Raw genomic sequence first — 22,446 nt, 5'->3', positions numbered from 1 at the left:
TCCACTGCGCACGCGTGGGAAACTGTCAGCGGCCGCTGATGCTCCCGCGCATACGCCGCCCCGACATGTCATTTCCGCGCCAGCTGGCGGGGCAACAAAGGCCGTTTCCGCCAGCTGGCGGGGCGGAAATCCCTCCGGCGCCGGCTTAGCCCCTCAATGTTGGGGCTCAGCCCCCAAAGATGCGGAGCATTCCGCACCTTTGGGACGGCGCGATGCCCGTCTGATTGGTGCCGTTTTGGGCGCCAGTTGGCGGACATCGCGCCGTTTGGGGAGAATTTCGCCCCAGCTGTCATTCCTTTAATGAACCATTGAGAAAGCTTCTCTTCATTTAAACTAATGTTTAAAAATTATTGTACCTTCTCTACCACGGATGTCCCATGGCAAAGAGACCATCGGCTTTCTAGGCCCTCTTTGATCTGCTGGGAAGTGCAGGGAAGAAGACATATAACCAAGACATGACATTAAGGGTTTGAAAACGATGGTCAAGGGAAAGAAAAATGTGGGGTGAAGATGGAATAAAAGTAGTAGTGAGAGTGTGAGAGAAGGTATGAAGCAAAGTAGTTTGGGTGCAAGTTAGAAACATAAAAGCAAGCAGGAGTGACAATACCATATATTTGAGCTTTCCGTTTTTTATGTAGACTTTGTATTATATCAAAAGCTGACTGGGTCCAAAAGTCTGTGACTTGTTTGAACAGACTCTTTAAACTGTTTGAGAACCATTTGACTAACCGGATAATCAAGTAAGGGAATTGTACTTCATAAGTTGATTTTACCTGCTTGCTTGTTCCAGAAAAATTCTAGGGCCACAAAGATTCAGGAATTAAAAACTGAAAGGCTTTCACTTCCTATCCCTGAAAGAAGATCAGCAAAGGTAGGTACAAAAAGCAGGTTTGTGCTTAATGCAGTGTAAACTTTTTTTAACAATTGAATGAATAGATAAGCTGTAATTGACCAAAGCATTATTAGTGTTTGGCATACACTGTCATATTTACATTGAGGAAAGATTCAGTTCTGTTGAACTTAGAACTTAAATACATTACATAATTGCCCATAACCAACCCTCTGTAAACTTCAAATCCTCCAAACTCTGGTGCCCATCCCCTATTCCATGTCCTGTTCTTGCTGATAATTCTTGGTCCTCCATGCCTTGAATTTGTAGTTCTCGTCCTTGTGTAAATACCTGAATTCCTCATGAATTAAGCATTGCCAACTAAGACTAAGTTTTGATTAAAATTAACACTAAACAAATGCCTTTTAAACTTCAAAAGAACAGTTCTAATTAAAAATGAAACTTTAAATTATTTATGTATTACATGTTTATCTGACCTCCCCCATCTTAGTTTTCAAATTGTTCATATTAAGCAGCTGACATCCATTTTTATTCTGGGCTGTTTTTAACAGTTTGCCAATACTGAGATGGTAATTATTTATATATCCCAATATGTCTCAATCCACCACGTACTTTCTTCACTAGAGTTACCAAGCACAGACTCATTGCGGATATCTCTTTCATTCGCGTGACTATAGAACTGCTGTTGAGGCATATTGCTGTCATTAGAAGTACATATGTTTATGAACCTTTAAAATATGTTTTTTCATGCCTTCCCTCCATGAATCAAAATAGCATTGTATTTTCCAAACTCAGCTATTCCTTTAAAATTTCCTATCTGGCCGAGTTCTCGAAGATGGCTGATGCTTTGTCAAGGTTGAAATCAAAATATTTTTATTTAAGGCTTTATGCCAAAAGTATCAGAAGACCAAAAACATCAACCTGAACAAACAACCACAAATCCCCAACCTCCCCGATACCAGCACCCAACCACATCCTGCCGCCTAATTTTTATCCCCCTTTCTCCCCTGCCCAGCCTAGGCTGACCCCTCATTCCTCCTTGAAGAAATCCATGAACAGTTTCCACCTCCGGCTGAACCCCTCCTCCGACCCCGCACAGCAAACTTGACCTTCTCCAACCGCAGGAATTCTGCCAGGTCACTCACCCATACTCCTGCCTTCGGTGGCTCTGTCCCGCCAACGCAAGAAAATTTGTCTCCATATGATCAGGGAGGCAAAGGCCAATACATCGGCCTCTCCCCCCAACTAGACTCCTGGATCTTCCGACACCTCGAATATCGCCACCTCCGGAATCCGGGCCACCCCCACACCCAGAATCTCGGACTTATCATCCGGGAATCCCTGCCAGAACCCCCTCAGCTTTGGCTATGGCCAAAACATGTGGACGTGATTCGCGGCCCCAACCCCACACACCGCCCGCACTTATCTTCCACCCCCGAAAGGAACCGGCTCATCCTCGCTGCCATCATGTGAGCCCGACGCAATCACCTTAAACTGGATGAGGCTCAACCTCGCACACGACGAGGATGCATTCACCCTGCAAGGCTTCTACCCACGTCCCAGCCCGCACCTCCCCACTCAGTTCCTCCTCCCATTTACATTTAATCTCCTTCACCTGGGCGCCCTCCCTCTATCAATTCGATGTAGATGTATGACACCCTCCACTACATCATCCTCTGAGAACAACTTGTCTTGTAACACCGGAGGCGGCAGCCCCGGGAAAGACACCACCTCCTCACGAAATCTCTCACCTGCAGGTACCTAAAGCCTTTCCCTATTGGGCAACTCATACAATTCCTCCAACTCCTCCAGTCCCGCAAACGTGCCCTCCATGAACAAGTCCCTAAAGTACTCCATCCTCACCTGCAGCCACCACCAGAACTTTGCATCCAGCCCTGCCGGTACAAACCTATGATTGTCACATATTGGTGCCCACAACGGCATGCCCTCCAGCCCGAAATGCTGCCTGCAGTGGCTCTGCACCTGCAATGCTGAAACCACACCGGGCTCACGGAGTACCTGGCCAGCGAGAACGGAAGAGGTGCCAACAACAGTGTCCTCAAACTCATCCCCATACATGACTCCACCTCCATCCACCCCAAACTTGTATCTCCTCCACCACCCATTTCCTCACCATTGCAATATTCGCACTCAATTTATAAAATTTGGCAATGGCAGCACCCCCCCCACCCCTTGCCCCTCTCTAGGAACATCCTACTCAGCCGTGGGTTCTTCACTGCCCACACAACCACAAAATGATCTTGTTAACCTTCCTGAAAAAGGACTTTGGAGCAAAGATAGGGAGGTTCTGGAACACTAACAAGAACCTGGGCAACACCGTCATTTTCACTGTTGATACATGCCCAGCCAGTGACAGCGACAGCACATCCCTCCTCTTGAAACCCTCCTTCATTCCCTCTACCAGTCATACCAAGCTCAATTTGTGTAGCTGGACACAGCTCCATGCCACCTGGATTCCTAAATGCTGAAAACCAGCCCCCACCACCCGGATTGGCAACTCCCCTAACCTCCTCTCTTGCTCTCTAGCATTGATCGGGAACATCCCACTCTTCCCTATGTTCGATTTATACCCTGAAAACTGGCTGAATTCCCTGAAAATCTTCATAATCCCTCCCATGTTGCCCACCAGGTCCGAAATATATAACACACCGTTCGCACATAACAAAACTCTATTCTCGGCCCCCCCACTCAATAACTTTCCAGCTGCTTGACGACCAAAGTGCCATTGCCAACGGCTCTATTGCCAAGGTGAAAAGCAACGGGGAAAACGTGCACCCCTGTCTCATCCCATGATGTAACCCAAAGTACCAAACTCGTCCTATTCTTTCGAACACTAGTCATCGGCACCTTGTACAACAGCCGAGCCCATTCCACAAACTGCTGGCCAAACCCAAACTGACCCAGCATCTCCAACAAATATGTCCAGTCCACCTGATCAAAGGCCTTGTCCGCATCCGTAGCCACAATGACATCTATCACCTGTCCCTCTGAGGGCATCCTAATTAGCAGCCTACACCTATTCGCCGACAACTGCCTACCCTTCGCAAATCTCATCTGGTCCCCCACCCCCCCCATTACCCCCGGCACACAGTCCTGTATTCGCAATGCCAACAAGTTTGCATCGATGTTCAGCAGTGATATCGGCTAGTACGACCCACACTGCTCCGGGTCCTTATCTTTCTTTAAGATCAGGGAGATGGAAGCCTGCGACAGTGTGGGGGGTGGGGGGGGTGGGGTGGGGGGGGGTGGGGGGGTGGGGGGTGGGGGTGGGTGGGGGGGGGGGGGGGGGGGGGGAGACTCCCCCTATCCCGTACCTCATTGCGTCCTCACTAACAGCAGCCCCAACTTCGCACCAAACTTCTTATAAATCTCTACTGGGAACCCATCTGGTCCTGGAACCCTTCCCTGCCTGCATCGCACCCATACCATTCTCCGTACTCATACAATGCCCCTCTGGCCCTCTGCAACTGCCCCATCGCCTTCCCCGTGGACACTAACCCAAACTACATCTGGTGACTCTGCATCTCCTTTACCAACCCCTCCTCTGGCGTCACCGAGTACCTCCGATCCACCCTAAGAATCACCTCTACCAGCCTCGCCTTCTTCCCTCGTTTCACCCTTTTCCCCCCTGACCACCGCCTTCAGTAGTGGCCATGACTTCCCCTGTGTCATTCTACTCCACATAGTATATGGCAGTCCTCATCCACTCACACACCACCTCATTCACCAACAACCCCACATTGTCTGGGCAGCATGGTAGCATAGTGGTTAGCACAATTGCTTCACAGCTCCAGGACCCAGGTTTGATTCCTGGCTTGGGTCACTGTCTGTGCGGAGTCTGCAAGTTCTCCCCGTGTGTGCGTGGCTTTCCTCTGGATGCTCCGGTTTCCTCCCACAGTACAAAGATGTGCAGGTTAGGTGGATTGGCCATGCTAAATTGCCCTTAGTGATGGGTGAGGCTACTGGGTTATGGGGATAGGGTGGAGATGTGGGCTTGGGTAGGGTGCTCTTTCCGAGAGCTGGTGCAGACTCGACGTGCCGACTGGCCTCCTTCTGCACTGGAAATTTTATGAAATTCTAGGATCTAACCTCCACTGCGGCCAATGGGCCTCCCGTGCACCACCCGCAAATCCACCCAATGCGGCGCATGGTCAGAAACCATAATCTCAGAGTCCGCCGCCTCGCCAGAAATGCCTCGTCCTTAACAAAAACATTAATCCGGGAATTCGTCCGATGCACATGTGAGCAGTATGAAATTACCTTTACCCTTGGCTTCCCAAACGTCCATGGGTCCCCTCCCGATGCGCTCCGTGAACCTCCTCAATTCTCTAGCCACCGTCGACAGCCTCGACAAGTTAGGAAAATAGAAGTAGGAGGAGGCCATTTGGCCCTTTGAGCCTACTCTGCCATTCATTATGATCATAGCTGAACATCAAGTTTAATAGGACCGTATTGAAAGCACCCTTCATTATTCCCCCCCCCCCCCCCCCCCACCACCACCCACACACACACACACACACACACACACAACCAAGCAAAGAACCAACCCACCGCTTCACTCCCCTTAACTAGCATGGTGGCTCCCTGTCCAAGGCCTCTGCTTTTCCCTCCACCAGACTCATCATGTTCCATTTGTGGATCCTGTCCAGTCATGAGAGATTTGGATTCCCAGGTAGCGGAATTCGTGCCGGGCCTCTTTAAATGGCAGCCCCTCCAGCTCTGCCCCTCCACGCTGCGGGTTCACCAGGAAGATCTCTCTTTTGCCCAGGTTGAGTTTGTAGCCCGAGAAGGCTCCAAGCTCTCCCAAGAGCGCCATGATTCCTTCCCTGCTGCTTTGTGGGTCTAAAATGTAGAGGAGTAGGTCATCCGCATAGAGCGAGACTCTCTACGCTCTGTCTCCTCTTCAATCCCCTTCTAATTCTTTACCGCCCTGAGCGTGATCACTAGTGACTCAATTGCTAGGGACAACGGGCATCCCTGCCTTGTGCCTCTGTGCAGTGGAAGTACTTAGGGCTGTTGGTATTTGTCCTTATGCTCGCTGTGGGAGTGCTTTACAGGAGTTTCACCCAGGCGGTGGACCGTGCTCCAAGCCCGAACCGCTCCAGCACCTCTGAGGTACTTCCATTCGACTCTGTCGGAGGCCTTTTCTGCGTCCGGGGAGATGATCAGCACAGGTGTTCTCCCCGGATGGGGTCATGAGCACATTCAGCAGGCATCTAATGTTCGAAGTTAGCTGTCTACCCTTGATATAAAAGCCCGTTTGGTCTTCTGCTACCACCTCTAGTATGCAGTCCTCCAGTCTCTTGGCTAGGATCTTGGCCAGTATTTATGCGCCCACATTTCACAGCGAAATGCGTCTGTAGGACCCACGTTCTGTTGGGCCTTTGTCTTTCTTTCTTGGCTATCAGCGAGATTGAGGCTTGTGCTACTGTAGGCGACAGTCTGTGAATGTCCCCCCGCAGGTGCAGGGCCAGTGCTGCCGCAAATCCTTTTGTAGATGTCTGCTGAGAATCCGTCTGGCCCCGGCGTCTTCCCGCCTGCATGGCGTTTAATACTTTCCGTGATTTCTCCCAGTTCTAGCGGTGCTTCCAGCCCCCATTTTCTGTCCTCCCCCACGACTGGCATGTACAGCCCAACGTGGAACTGCTTCATCCTCAAATCCCCTGCTGGGGGCTCGGAAGTGTACAGCCCCCGGTAGAAGGTCTCGAAAGCCTTGTTGACTTTTTCTGGCTCTGCTACTAGTTTGCCCTTGTTGTCTCTAATCTGTACTACTTGTAGCTGCCTACTTTCTCAGTCTGGGCAGCACGGTAGCAGTGGGTAGCACTGTTGCCCCAGGTTCAATTTCCGGCTTGGATCACTGTTATATGGAGTCTGCACGTTCTCCCTGTGTCTGCGTGGGTTTCCTCCTGGTGCTCCGGTTTCCTCCCACAAGTCACTTGTGGGACGTGCTGTCAGGTGAATTGGATACTCTGAATTCTCCTTCAATGTACCCGAACAGGCGCCAGAATGTGGCGACCCGGGGATTTTCACAGTAACTTCATTGCAGTGTTAATGTAAGCCTAGTTGTGACAATAAAGTTCATTATTATTATGAGTTGGTGAGCCATCAGGCAGCTGGCTTTGTCTCTGTGTTCGTAAAGGGTCCTCCGTGCCTGGCAGAGTTGGTGCACTGCTGTCCTTGTGGAGAGCAGGTCAAAGTCCATTTGTCGCTTTTTCCTCTCCGCCAGAAGTCAGGGCCGCAGAGTATCGCTGGTTTATTTCCAGTATGGAGTCATCTAGCTGTTGCCTAGTCACCCTCTGTTCCCTATCTCTTTGTGCTTTCACCCTTGATCATAGCCTTCGGCACCTCCCAAAACGTGGAGGGCGAGACCTCTCCATTCTGGTTATTAGTAATGTACTTGTCTTTGTCTGTGGCTGTGATATTTTCTCGCAGAAAGTCTTATTGGCCAGGAGTGCCCGTGTCCACACCATGGGGTGGCATTGGGCACGGCCCGCATCCAACCTCCCATCCATATAGTGTAGTGCTTGGTCGAAGATTACGATCGTGGAGTATTCTGTTTACTAGCCTTGGGAGCAATGATTTCCCCACTACAAAGAAGTCGATCTGTGTATATACGTTGCGTATCTGGGAGAAGAAGGATAACTCTTTTTCTTCTGGGTGGGTAAACCGCCAATGGTCCACGGCCCCCACGTGCTCCATGATTATGTGAAGTTCTTTCGCCATGGGTCCTGTACAGTTAAAATCCCTCTTTAGAAGTATGGCTGCCCCCTGGCTCTGATCCCATAGCAAGACAAGTAGCTCTGTCTCACCCAGCCCTTCCTTACCCGCAGTCAGTCCTCCCTCAGATGCGTCTCTTGGAGGAAGACAATGTCGGCTTTAATACTTTTCAGGTGGGCGAAGACTCTGGATCTTTTCACTGGGCCGTTAAGTCCCCTGACATTCCAGGTGACTATTCTGATGTGGGGTTTTTTGTTTCCCTCCCTCCCACGGGATCAGCCATACTTACCTGGTGGATGCGCCCCTGCACTCCTGGGTTTGCCTTTGTTAGGGGGCCGTCCAAGATGGCAGCGGTCACCGTTCTCCCCATGAGGTCGGGCCCCCACGCTCCGGGGCTTCCCTTTGTCCAGAGGCCACCCAACATGGCCGGCAACTATGTGTACGCCATGTGGGCACCCTGCACTACAGGGCTTCCCTTCGTCCAGGGAACCCTCCAAAGTGCCATTGTGTTTCAAGCCGCCACATGTGGCCCGTTGTAGCTTGCCTAGAGCCCTTACCATTCTTGTCCATATGCTTCCCCTATGATTCTTTCCCCGACCTTGTCTTCTCTCCCACTCCTCTTCCTGTTACTGTCCCCACCTCCTGACTCTCCTTTCCCCATTTACTCCCCTAGCTGTCCCCTCATCAGTGTTCTGTACTCTCCCTGTTGCCAGGCACACACTCCTCTGTGGGAGATGCACTGCGTCCCCCTCCCTCGCTCGTACCTCCTGGCGCTAGCTTTCCCGATGGTGTGGTGACCTTCATAAATCCATGTTGACTCTGTCCGGTCCTGCCACTGATTTCTAAGTGATCTGCTACAAATTCTTTGACAATGGATTCTAGAATATTCCCCACTACTGACGTTTGGCTTACTGGTCTATAATTCCCTGCTTGCTTTCAATCTCCCGTTTTAAATAGTGGAGTTGCATTAGCCACCCTCCAATCTGCAGGAACTGTTCCGCAATCAAGAGAATCCTGGAACATGACAACCAATGCATCCACTATTTCTAGAGCCACCTCCTTCAGTACCCTGGGATGTAGATTATCAGGCCCTGGAGATCTATCGGCCTTCAATCCCATCAATTTCCCCAACATCATTTCTCTACTGATATTGATCACCTTCAGTTCCTCCTTCTCACTAAACCCTGCATTCCCCAACATTTCTGGTATCTTATTTGTGAAGACAGAACCAAAGTATGTATTGAGTTACTGAGCCATTTCTTTGTCCCCTATAATACATTCCCCTGTTTCTGACTACATTTGTCTACTTCAATCTTTTTCTCTTCCATGTACTTTTGCAGTGAGTTTCTATGTTCCATGCAAGCTCACTTTCGTACTCTATTTCCCCCTTCTTAATTAATGATGTGCAACTACTCAGCACATCCCTTCTGCACTGTAAAATCTATGATCTATGATCCCCGTCGCTGGAAGTCCAAAGTTGAAATCCCGTCTCATCACATGAATCCAGCATATTTCCCAACCTAAATATGTAAAACTAACCAAGAAAATACTCAATTGAATGTTTGAATTCTTATTATCCTAGCTATCTGGTTTGAACCATGTTCTTTACTTAGAAAATACAGTGCAGAAACAGGTAATTAGGCCCGACTGGTCTATTCTTGTGTTAATATTTCATATGACCTCTTCCAATTCTATTCCTTCTAACTATCAGCTTTCTTTTCTCCCTCTTGTACTTATCTAGCTTCCCCTTAAATGCTCCACGATATTTCCACAACTACTGTATGTGGTAGGAAGTTCCATATTCTAACCACCAGAGCTCTCCCGAGTTCTTTTTGGAAATTGGGGGACACGGTGGCACAGTGGTTAGCACTGCTGCCTCAGCGCCAGAGACCCAGGTTCAATTCTAGCCTTTGGTGACTGTCTGTGTATAGTTTGCCCTTTCTCCCTGTGTCTGCATGGGTTTCCTCCCAGAGTTCAAAGATGTGCAGGTTAGATGGATTGGCCATACTAAATTGCCCCTTAGTGTCCAGAGGGTTAGGTGGGTTTAAGGGGATAGGGCGGGAGAGTGGGCCGAGGTAGGTTGCTCTTCAGAGGGTCGGAGAAGACTCAATGGGCCGAATGGCCACCTTTTGTACTGTAGGAATTCCATGTTTTTATTCTATTTTATTAATTGTTTATATTTATAATTCCTATTTTTGATTCCCTGAGGCAGAAACATTATTTCTACATCTGCCCTATCAAACCATGTTATAATTTTAAAGACCTCTTGTCAGATTAACCTTCAGTTAAATAAAACAAACATTAACAAATGACGTGCAATAGTAATTGAAACAAACAGCACCCGCAGCAGGGGACAGCCTTCCCGTTTGGGGAACATGTATTCCTATATTTTATTATCTTCTACCATGAAGGCAGAGGCAAAATATTGGTTCAGTGCCTCCGCCATCTGTGTTCCCCATTATTACCTCACCAGTATCGTCCTCTAAAGGGCCAACATTTACTTTAGCTATTCTCTTCCTCCTTATACTTGTAGAGGCTTTTGGTACCAGTGTTTATGTTTTCTGCTAGTTTCCTTTCGTAATTCGTCTTAGTTCTTTTGATTTTATTTTTCGTAGCCTTTTGCTGAACCTTTGTTCTCCCAATCCTCCAGCTTACCACGAGTTTTTGCAGCATAGTTTTCCGAGTGACAGGAAACACTGTCTTGTTGTCCTTACTTGTGCCTGAGAGAATTGTTCTAGGAATTTATTTCACAATGTCATTATTTATGTAAATAATACAGTAAAGGCCAAGTTACACACTACTCTCCCTTAACTTGTATGTCACATGATGTACTCTCTTCCTGATAAGTGCATGTTCTGTTACTTTTTGTTTTTTTGAATTTTGAGTACCCAATTTTTTTTTCCAATTAAGGGGCAATTTAGCGAGGCCAATTCGCCTAACCACCACATCTTTTTGGGTGGTGGGGGTGAGACCCATGCAGACAAGGAGAGAATGCGCAAACTCCACACGGACAGTGACCCGGGGCCGGGATCGAACCCGGGTTCTCGGCGCCATGGTGCAGCAAAGTGCATGCTCTGGTTTTATGTGAAACACTATGGAGATCAGCTACTGTAAATATATTTATGTAGTTAATATACTCTGGCAGCTGCCCACTTGGAATCTCCCATTTTGTTGTGCATGCTAATTATCTTACAATCCTTCATCTGTTTGGCTTAAATTGCACACACAGGAAACCGTATCAAATCACAATTGAAATTATTCTAGTAGGAGCAGCATTCCCTGCTGTGACAAGTGGGATATCTCTGTTTCTATTTCATATGCAGTAGGAAACGAATATGGGAGAATGCTAAAAAGATGGAATTAAAAACTCATTATCTAAATGCAAGCAGAATTTGTAACAAGACACATTAGTAAAAATTGAAAAAAAAAATGAGGCAGACATGAGATCCATTAAAGAGTTGTGATTGCGAGACTTCCCTTGGCGACCATGGAGTGAGCAGTCGCACATTTGGCATATTCCGCTCATGGTGGTCTTTTTGTGGCTTTTATGCCGGATTGTTGCAGGAAATTTGTAGAGAAAGGGTGTAGAAGCAAGAACAGAAGAAAGGGACCCCCAGTTTATGGAGCTGCGGCCCAGAGGTCATTGTAAAAGAATGAATCAGGCGGTGGTGGGGAGTGAGGAGCGGATAACTCGCATGGGGATGGCGGACGAGCAGGGTTTGACCGTCAGCTCAATGGTTGATGGACCAGTTGGTGACTGCTTAAATGAGAAGTTCACCCAACAACGGAAGGAGAGTGCGGAGTACCTAGCCCGGGCGGTGGACTCCATCAAGGCGGTGGTTGACTACGTGGAGACTAAACTGTCGACCCAGGGTCAGGCGATCCAGAGGTTGGGGGACCTGTGGGGAGAGCGTGAGGAACAGTCCACCTCGATGGCAGCAGCGATTAGGATGCTGCGTGACCAGCAGAAGAAGTTGCTGGAGAAAGTGGAGGTTCTGGAAAATCATTCTCGGAGGCAGAACGTTCGGATCGTGGGTCTGCCGGAGGAATCGAAGGATCGGATGCTGGTGCGCATGTGGGTAAGATGTTGGGGAAGGTGCGTTTGATCGACCACTGGAGGTGGATTGGGCTCACAGGGCACTGATGCGCAAGCCCCAGGAGGGTGTACTGCCGAGAACGATGGTGGTGCGATTACATCGGTTCCTGGACAAGGAACACATTATGAGGTGGGCCAGGCAGATGAGGCAACGTACATGGGACGAGGTCGAGATCCGGGTGGACCAAGACCTGGGAGCAGAACTCACAAAGAGGAGGGCGACCTTTAATAAGGTCAAGTCGGCCCTGTACAAGAAGGGCATAAAATTTGGACTACGTACCCGGCCTGCCTATGCATGACCTATGGGGGCCGGGAGTGGTACTTTGGCTCGTCGTCGGAGGCTACGAACTTAATGAAGGAGACTAAGATGACAGGAGAAGGAGGATATTGAACTTTGAATGAGGAGAACTTAACTATGTTTTGTAAAACTTTGGATTTGTGCTGTGGTGGATCAGAAGGTGGGGGATCAGATTAGGTTGAGGAAGGGATGGGTTGGCCAGGTGTTCCGTTCGGGATTAGACTTTAAAACGAGGGGGGTGGCAATCCTGGTCAATAAACGGGTGACGTTTGAGGTGGGGAAGATAGAGGCGGATCGGGGGGTATATATATTATGGTTAGTGCGTAGCTGGAGGGAATGGTTGTGGTATTGATAAATATATATGCCCTAAACTGGGATGATGTTGAGTTTGTTAGGCGGCTGCTGGGGTAGATCCCGCACCTGGATTCAGATCGACTGATTATGGGGGAAGATTTTAACACCGTTCTGGAACCGAGGCTGGATCGGTCGAGTTCCAGGTCTGGGAAGGTATCCGCTACGGCAAAGGAGCTGCGGGGGTTTATGGATTGCACGGGGGGTGTGTGTGTGTGTATCCTTGGAGATTTGGGAGGCCAAGGAGTAGGGAGTTTGCATTCTACTCCCATGTACACCAGGTGTATTCCCGGATAGACTTCTTTCTGTTGGACAAAACGCTGCTGGCTGAAGTGGTGGATGCTGAATATTCAGCAATTGTGGTGTGAGACCACGCCACTCCCTGGGTAGACCTGCAAGTCAACAAGGGAAAGGCCCAGCGGCTGCGATGGATGTTAGATGTGGGGCTGTTAGCGGAGGAGGAGGTGTGTGAGCAGGTGAGGGAGGCCATTCGGGGATATATAAAGATGAATGACACCGCTGAGGATTCGGCAGGGGTGGTGGGGGAGGCACTGAAGGCCTGGTTGGGGGGGAACTCATCTCAATCTGGGCACATAAGGAGAAGACTGAGCGGGCGGAGTTGGACAGGTTAGTAGGCAAAATCTTACAGGTGGACAGGAGGTATGTGGAGTCTCCGGATGATGGGCTTTTGAAGGAGCATCAGAGACTGTAGTTGGAATTTGGGTTCCTGTCCACAGGTAAGGCAGAGGACCAGCTGAGGAGAGTAAAGGGGGCGGTATATGTATATGGGGGAAAAAGCCAGCAGGATGTTGGTGCATCAGTTGAGGAAACAGTACGTGACGAGAATGGTGTGGGGAAAGTAAAGGATACAGGGGGGAAGGTGGTTTTGGATCCGCTGGTGGTGAATGATGTGTTTCGAGGATTCTACAGTAGATTGTATAAATTGGCAGCATCTTGTAAGGACATTAGTCTGGAGGCTCTGTTAACGGCGCCTCTGCCGTTCTTGCCGGCTCCTCTGCCGTTCTTGCCGGCTCGGTACTCCACAAGCCCAGTGGTAGTGGCAGCCCTGAGTGTGTGTGGGCAATGGAGGCAGTACATGAGACTGGAGGGGGCGTCGGCGTGGTCACCGATCTGTGACAATCACCAGTTCGCTCCGGGGGGCTGGACGGGAGCCTTAGGAGGTGGCAGCGGGCAGGGATTGAGAGATTTGGAGATCTCTTCATTGAGGAGTGGTTGCCGAGCCTGGAGGAGCTAGAGGAGGAGTTTGAGTTGCCGGGTGGGAATGGATTTCGGTCCCTGCAGGTACGGGACTTTGTCCGGAGGCAGGTTCCAAGTTTCCCTCGGCTCCCTCCAAGGGGACGACAGGATAAGGTGATGTCTAAAACAGGGTTGGGGAAAGTTGGGGGTGTCTCGGAAATATATAAGGAATTGATGGAGTGGGAAGGGGTCCCAATCGGGGAGTGAAAAGGAATTGGGTGGACAAATTGTGAGGGGAGTTGGAAGTTGGGCTATGGGAGAAAGCCCTGAAAAGAGTCAAGGCATCCTTGTCATGTGCCAGGCTTAACCTGATCCAGTTCAAGGTGTTCCACAGGGCTCATATGACTGTGGCCCGGATGAGTAGGTGTTTTGAGGAGATGGAAGATAGGTGTGGGCGGTTAGGGGGAAGTCCGCAAATCATGTACATATGTTTTGGGCATGTATGAAGAGGGGACATTGGCAGGGATTCTCAGATGTCATGACCTGGAAGGGAGAGTGACTCTGATAATTGGGTACTCAATTAAAAAAAAAAAGAAAGGGAGAGGAAAACAGGAAACTAAAGGCCAGTTAGCCTACCATCTGTCATTGGGGAAATTCTAGAATTCATTATTCAGGAAGTAGTAGCAGGACATTTAGAAAATCAGAATCATAATCAGCAAAGTCAGCATGGTTTCATGAAAAGGAAATTGTGCTTGATAAATTTCTTTGTCGTCTTTGAGGATGTAATAAGCAGGCTTGGTAAATGGGTACTAGTAGATGTGTATTTGGATTTCCAAAAAGCATTTGTTAAGGTGTCACTTAAAAGGTTACTACCCAAGTTCAGAGCTCATGGTGTTATGGATAATATATTAGCATGGATAGTAACTAGTAGGAAATTCAGAATTGGGTTAAATGGGTCATTTTCTGGAGGACAAACTATAAGCAGAGGGGTGCCACAGTGCAGGGCCTCATTAATTTATTAATGACATGGCTGAGGGGACTGACCTTATGGAAGCCGAATTTGCTGATCTGTGGGAAAGAGGGGTGACTGGCTCCAGCGAGGCAAGTGCCGTGGTGATGGTGGGGGGGAATGCAGAAGGAGGCCATTCAGCACATCGTATCTTCATCAGATCTCCGACTGAGCATTATAACATAGTACCATTCTCCAACCTTTTTCCTTGTAACCCTGAACATTGTTTCTATTCAAATAATCATGTCATGCCCTCAGTAATGTCTCGATGGAAGCTGCTGCCACCACACTTCCAGGTGATGCATTCCAGACCTGAACCACTCGCGTTGTGAATTTTATTTTCACAATGATTGGGAGCTGTATGTTTTTTTCTTCTTGTTTAATTGGGAATAGAGATAGTAGTTAAGGATATTGTATTTACTGAATTTAGCATTGTTTCAGGAGTAATTGTAGCTATTTTTGGGTGTGGGGTTAAAGATTTTAATACTGTGTTAATAATAAAATTTTGTTTTAAAATATCAAATCCCTATTTTTTCATGAAATCACTCCTGGAGTGAAGTATTCTTTCCTCACAGCCTTACAAAATAATCTAAAACATTAGGGTTTCAGTCCAGTATCCTAGCCACTGTTGAGGTCTGGTCTGGGATCATAATAAAAAGAAAGGACACTATTTTCCCTGTATGTTTTTGCATTGTGGCATAAAAATGCTGAGGAAATTTGGTTACGTTCCCTTTGATTAGAGGGTAGTTGTTAATCCTGCCTCTACAAGGCTGCATGTGAGGTTTATGATCATGAGACATCTATGGAATTTACCTTTTACAAATAGTGTATCAAACCAAATCTGAACACCAAGCAATAAGCAAATATGAGTGAGGTATGACTGCTATCCACCAGGAGATAGCTGTCAGTGAAATGATTATCAAGAAAAAAGGAAATTAAACAACAAAATACTTTTTTGAAATCTTTTCAGCTTCGCCTTGTAACGAAGTTCAACCTAAGAGCAGAATTTCCTTTTTTGTGCAGATTTCAAGCAATTTAGGGGTGGGGGATGGGAGGGATGAACCAATTTAATTTCTGACAATAGTAAAATACGAGTTGATTTATTAACCATGGTTGCACAGTGGTTAGCACTGTTGCTTCACAGCGCCAGGGACTTGGGTTTGATTCCTGGCTTGGGTCACTGTCTGTGCAGAGTCTGCACGTTCTCCCTGTGCCTGTGTGGGCTTCCTCTGGATGGTCCGGTTTCCACCAACAAGTCCCGAAAGACGTGCTTGTTAGGTGAATTGGACATTCTGAATTCTCCCTCTGTACCCGCGCAGGCGCCATAGTGTGGCGAGTAGGGGAATTTCACAGTAACTTCATTTCAGTGTTAATGTAAGCCTATTTATGACACTAATTATTATAAGGCCAGTCTAATGATTCCCATAATTGAATTGTTCTGGCTATACAACCTAATACCTCGTTCACTTGCGCTTAATCTTGAAATGCTGATTGTAGATCTTTAATGTTTGGTCAAGTATGCTGCTTATCATTAATCTCCCTGAATTCACTGATACATTAAATCATGGCTTGAATGTTATTTCAGGACAGACTGAGAAATGAAAGAAGCCAGGAGTACAATCAGTTTCTTAGGGAGCAAGACAAATATGAGCAATTAAGAAGAAATGGCAAGTGGCTACCGAAGGTGACAATTTTCTGTTCAATCCAGAAAAAAAAATCAATTGTGATAATCGGCAGGGAGTTAAGATTAACATCAAATCAAAAATATGGTTTATGGTATCTTACTAAAAGTATGTTGATACATTTTACATACAGTCATAGTAGCATAAAGTTGACCACGTGAACCAGTGTGTCTGTGCTGGTTCTTTGAAAGTGCTATCTAGTTAGTCCCACTACTCTGTTCTCTTTCCATAGGCTGCAATTTTTTCATCCAATTCCTATTACAAAAGACAGGTGAATCTGCTTTCACCACCTTTTCAGGCAGTGTATCCAGTTCATAACTTCGTCAGATTATAAGATCATAGGAAGTAAAGAAATAGGAGCAGGAGAAGAACATTTGGGCCCGAGAGCCATCTCCCACTCAGCAAAATCATTGTTGATCTGATTGATAAAAACTTTGTATACTCAACCTTAAATATATTCAGTGACCGAGCCTCAACCGGTCTCTGTGGAGGAGAATTTCAAAGACTAGTGACCCACTGAGGGAAGAAGTTTCTCCTTATCTCAGTCTTAAAAGGGAGGCCCCATTTTTTAAAACCGTGTCCCCTAGTTATAGATTTCTGCATGAGAGAAGCATCCTCTCCACATCCATCCTCAGAATTTTTTGTATTTCAAGAAACACCCCCTCCAATCCCGGCATCACCCCAGTGAATCTTCACTGAACTACTTCTAATGCAATTATATCTTGCTAAGTTAAAGAGATCAAGACTGACCACCGTACTCTTGATGTGGTGTCACCAATGTCCTGTAAAGTTGTAACAAGACTTCCCTACTTTTATACCCCACTCCCCCTTGCAATAAAGGCCAACATTATGTTTGCCTTGCTAATTACATTCTGCATCCGCATACTAACCTTTTTTGTAATTTGTGTAAAAAGACACCCAGATCCTTCTGTACTCGAACATTCTGCAGTCTTTTTCCATTTAAATAATATTCTGTGTTTCTATTCTTCCTGCCAAGAAAAGAACATCCCATTTTTTCCACATTAAGCACTATCTGCCAAATATTTACACACTCACTTAACTTAGCTATATACCGTTGCAGACTCTGTCTCCTACCTATCTATCTGTGTATCATCATCACATTTGGGTACAATATTGTCAGTCCCTTCATCCAAGTTTTTAATAGAGATCGTAAATAGTTTAATTGTCAGCACTGATCCCGTTAGTTATAGTTGAAAATAACCTATTTATCCTGACTCCGTTTCCTGTTAGTTAGTCTATCTTGCATCCACACATAATATATCCACACCTGGGGCTGGTTTGGCACAGGGCTAAATCGCTGGCTTTTAAAGCAGACCAAGGCAGGCCAGCAGCACGGTTCAATTCCCGTACCAGCCTCCCCGAACAGGCGCCGGAATGTGGCGACTAGGGGCTTTTCACAGTAACTTCATTTGAGGCCTACTTGTGACAATAAGCGATTTTCATTTTTTCATTTCATATCATCCCCAAATCATGGGCCCTTGCCCATGTTTAGTAATATTTTGTTTTAAAAAATGTTTTTGATTGAGACAAAATTGTACATTATACACAAACAACAACAATATAACAACCACCCACTCCTCTGCCTTTCTCTCCCCCACCCCCTTGCCCCCATGAAAAAAAAACTGATCCTGAAGCCGAATACAGAGACAAAACCTCCCTCCCTAACAGCGGGCGGTAATCTGTTCCTTGAAAAAGGAGATGAAAGGTTACCACCTCAAATAGAACCCTTCCGCCGACCCCCTCAAAGTGTAATTGATCTTTTAAAAAATAAATTTAGAGTACCCAATTATTTTTCTTTTCCAATTAAGGGGCAATTTAGCGTGGCCAATCCACCTAACCAGCACATCTTTGGGTTGTGCGGGTGAGACCCACGTAGACATGGGGAGAATGTGCAAACTCCACACGGACAGTGACCCAGGGCCGGGATTCGAACCCGGGTCCTCAGCGCCGTAGTCCCAGTGCTAACCACAGCGCCACGTGTCGTCCATACTTAATCTTTTACAGGCGCAAAAATTCCATCAGGACCCCCAACCATGCCAAGGCCTTTAGGCAGCACCAGGGACTTCCACCCAAGCAGAACTCTCCTCTGGCTATTAGCGAGCTGAAGGCTAGTCCATTTGCCCTCATCCCTGTCTGCAGCACCGTCGAGTCTGAAACGCCAAAAATAGCCACCAACAGGCATGGCTCCAGCTGAATGCCTAGAATCCCTGACATTGTATCAAAAAAGGAGACACAAAAACTAAGGCGCTTGGGGCAAGACTATAACGTGAGTGTATGTGATTCACCGACCCCCTAGAACACCACTCGCACCTATCCTCCACCCCCAAGAAGAACCCACTAATCTGCGCCCTGGTCAGGTCCATCCTGTGAACTGGGCCAGGCCTAAAGGGCCAAAACCAAGTACCCTGGTGGGAGCCACCACCTGTGCGACTGCTCACCACATAGCTGCCACCAGAAGTCCCCTAGTCATGTTTTATGTGGCACCTTACCAAATGACGTTTTGAACTCCAAATATGCTACATCCCTTTTATCTACCCTGCTTCTTACATCCTCCGAGAGCTCTTAAGAAATTAGTCAAGCATGATTTTCCTTTAACAAAATCATGTTGGCTGCTTGTTTGTATCATTATTTTATAAATGTCCTGCTACTACATCCTAAATAATGAATTTTAGCATTTTTACAAACTGGCCTATAATTTTCTGCTTTCTGTCTCCACTCTTTCTTCAATTGAGGTGTTACATTTGCAGTTTTGCAATCCACTGGCACCTTTGCAGAATCCAAGCAATTTTAGAAGATTACAAACAATGCATCACCCACTTCTTTTAAGCTCCTAGAATGACTGCCATCAGGTCCTCTGAACCTGTCAGCCTTTAGTTCCATTAATTTCCCAGCACTCTATCTCCAGTGATCATGTTAGTTTTATTTCCTCGCTGTTTTATCTCTAAATTTTCTGCTATTCTTGGAACGCTTTGTGTGTCTTCTAGTGTGAAGATAGATGCAAAGTACTCATTCAATGTCTCTACCATTTCCTTATTTCCCAATCTCACCCTCTTAACATACCAATGCTTACTTTAGCCGCTCTTTTCCTTATATAATAGCTTTTGCTGTATTTTTAAAATTTCTTGCTAGTTTCCTCTCAAACTGTAATTAGGGGTGACCAAACCATGACTTGTGAGCTGCTTGTGGCTCTTTGACACACACTGCAGCTCATTCCTTGTCCCGTGAGCCCGGTAAATCATGCATTGGAAGGGGCTTAAGCACCTCGGCATGAACAGCTTCACAGAGTGAGAGAATCCGAGGCTAGGCAGACGCACTGGGAGGAGGATTAAGGTAATAGATACATTTTAGTGCTGTTGCAAGATTCCATTTTTAGTTTCCAGAGGTCTTACCTGGGGTTGCATGACCTTCAGTGCTATTTTTTTGGCTTCCTAATCCACCTTCTCGCAGTTGACCCTTCAACTTGTAGCCTCTGTCTGGAAAGGCAGGAAACTGTTTAAAACACAAGAGGAATATAAGAATCTTTTGGGACACGGGTAGTCTTCCTCCTTCAGGTACTATTCATTAAGGAAATGAAAATCGCTTATTGTCACAAGTAGGCTTCAAATGAAGTTACTGTGAAAAGCCCCTAGTCGCCACATTCCGGCGCCTGTTCGGGGAGGCTGGTACGGGAAGAGGATGTTGATGATTGCGGACTATTGGATTGGTCCGTTACCATGCTTGACAAAGGGCTGCAGTGGTTTGCCATTGGCCCTGCAGTATGTATGACCGGAAATTCTCTCACTTCTGCCGCCTCCCATCAGACATATTGGAAGGGTTTATATGCTGATAATTTATCTGATTGGCCACATTATTAACAGACCTTCCGTGGCCATCAAGTCCTGAAGTGGGACTTGAACCCAGAGCTTCTGACTCAGAGGTAGGGGCGCTACCCGTATCCCACAAGACCTCAGACACACAGGTACTCTGATTCAAATTTGTTGTTCAGTAGGTGGTAAACAATTTTTTAAAAAAACTTCTTGACTCATTTTCCAAGGCTGCCAAAGCTAGTTAAGGAATGCGCATGTGCTAGCTCTGATGTGCATCAGTGAGCAGATTTGTTTTTTGCCACGATCCTAATTGTGTTTAAAGAAAACCTGGAAGATGAGAAAGGAAATATTTGAAGGTTTCATCACAGGAGTGTGTGCAATTTGCATACCGCCGCAACCGGTCCACAGCAGATGCCATTTCCCTGGCCCTACACTCATCCCTAGAGCATCTCGACAACAAGGACACCTACATCAGACTCCTATTTATTGACTACAGCTCCGCCTTCAACACCTTAATCCCAGCCAAGCTCATATCAAAGCTCCAAAACTTAGAACTTGGCTCCCCACTCTGCAACTGGATCCTCGACTTTCTGACCCACAGACAACAATCATTAAGAGTGAACAACAACACCTCCTCCACAATTGTCCTCAATACAGGGACCCCCACATGGCTGCGTACTTAGCCCCCTAATCTACTCCCTGTACACACACGACTACGTGGCAAAATTTGGTGCCAGCTCCATCTACAAGTTTGCTGACGATATGACCACAGTGGGCCGGATCTCGAATAACGATGAGTCAGAATACAGGAGGGAGATAGTGAACCTAGTGGAGTGGTGTAGCGATAACAATCTCTCCCTCAATACCAGCAAAACTAAAGAGCTGGTCATTGACTTCAGGAAGCAAAATACTGTGCACACCCGTGTCACCATCAACGGGGCCGAGGTGGAGATGGTTAGCAGTTTCAAATTGCTAGGGGTGCACATCTCCAAAAATCTGTCCTGGTCCACCCACGTTGACGCTACCACCAAGAAAGCACAACAGCGCCTATACTTCCTCCGGAAACTAAGGAAGTTTGGCATGCCCACATTAACTCTTACCAACTTTTACAGATGCACCATAGAAAGCATCCTATCAGGCTGCATCACAGCCTGGTATGGCAACTGCTCGGCCCAGGACTGCAAGAAACTTCAAAGTGAACACAGCCCAGTCCATCACACGAACCTGCCTCCCATCCATTGACTCCATCTACACCTCCTGCTGCCTGGGGAAAGCGGGCAGCATTATCAAAGACCCCTCCCACCCGTCTTACTCACTCTTCCAACTTCTTCCATCGGGCAGGAGATACAGAAGTCTGAAAACACGCACGAACAGTCTCAAAAACAGCTTCTTCCCAGCTGTTACCAGACTCCTAAATGACCCTTTTATGGACTGACCTCATTAACACTACACCCTGTATGCTTCATCCGATGCCGGTGCTTATGTAGTTACATTGTATACCTTGTGTTGCCCTATTATGTATTTTCTTTTATTCCCTTTTCTTTCCATGTACTTGATGATCTGTTGAGCTGCTCGCAGAAAAATACTTTTCACTGTACCTCTGTACACGTGACAATAAACAAAATAAAAAAAATAGTAATAAATATGTGTCTGTGAAGGTTGTCTGAAAATTATCAGAAAGTTCGGAATATTTGACCAAACTCCACTGCAGCCACGGAGTCTCACTCTTCTTGCCACCCGCAAGTCCACCCAATGTAGTGCATGGTCAGAGACTACAATTGTCGAATATCCCGATCCAACCAGCCCCACCACAGCACCTTATCTAAGACAAAGAAATCAATCTGGGAGTACATCTGGTGCACATGCGAGAAATAAATAAACTCCTTCACCCCCTGCCTCTCAAACTGCTGCGGGTTGTTCCCTCCCCATAAGTTCCATAAACTGCAGTAGCTCCTTTCAAGGAACTCGGGCATGACTGGTCCAACCTAGAATCCAGCACCACATTAAAATCTCTCTTTCCCCCCCCCCCCCCCCCCCCCCCCCCCCCCAATAATCCCTGGTGCATGTCCAGGCCCAGAATCTTTGGTAAAACCACCCTCAGAAAATCCATATTGTCCCAATTTGTGGCATGTACATTCACTAACACCGCCGGCATCCCCTCCAGCTTCCCACAAAACCCCTCTCCCCGCGGAGTCATTTGCCATACTTCCCACCCCAAAAGCTACCCTCTTATTTATCCACATTGCCATTCCTCTTGTCATCATATCCAACCCCGAATGGAACACCTGTCCCACCCAACCCTTCCTTAGCCTCGTCTGGTCCTCTAGCTTCAGGTGCATCTCCTGAAAGAACACAACGTCCGCCTTCAGACTCCTTAAATGCACGACAACGCAAGACC

The 22,446-nt window shown here is 47.1% G+C and overlaps 1 protein-coding gene across 5 annotated transcripts in view; it reads left to right on the top strand.

Moving 5' to 3' along the window:
- LOC140385450 (centrosome and spindle pole-associated protein 1-like) overlaps positions 1-22,446 on the top strand; it is a 344,086-nt gene that overhangs the window by 34,929 nt on the left and 286,711 nt on the right. For 4 of the 5 annotated variants that reach the window (XM_072467627.1, XM_072467628.1, XM_072467625.1 and 1 more), the window contains exons 5-6: positions 791-871; positions 16,125-16,223. In XM_072467627.1, the coding sequence (XP_072323728.1) occupies positions 791-871; positions 16,125-16,223 (180 nt within the window). The remainder of the gene's footprint in view (positions 1-790; positions 872-16,124; positions 16,224-22,446) is intronic. The other variant, XM_072467626.1, reaches the window with a different exon arrangement.

Source organism: Scyliorhinus torazame, chromosome 11 (assembly GCF_047496885.1).
Source record: "Scyliorhinus torazame isolate Kashiwa2021f chromosome 11, sScyTor2.1, whole genome shotgun sequence".
Taxonomy (NCBI): domain Eukaryota; kingdom Metazoa; phylum Chordata; class Chondrichthyes; order Carcharhiniformes; family Scyliorhinidae; genus Scyliorhinus; species Scyliorhinus torazame.
This window is presented reverse-complemented; position numbering and strand designations above follow the sequence as displayed.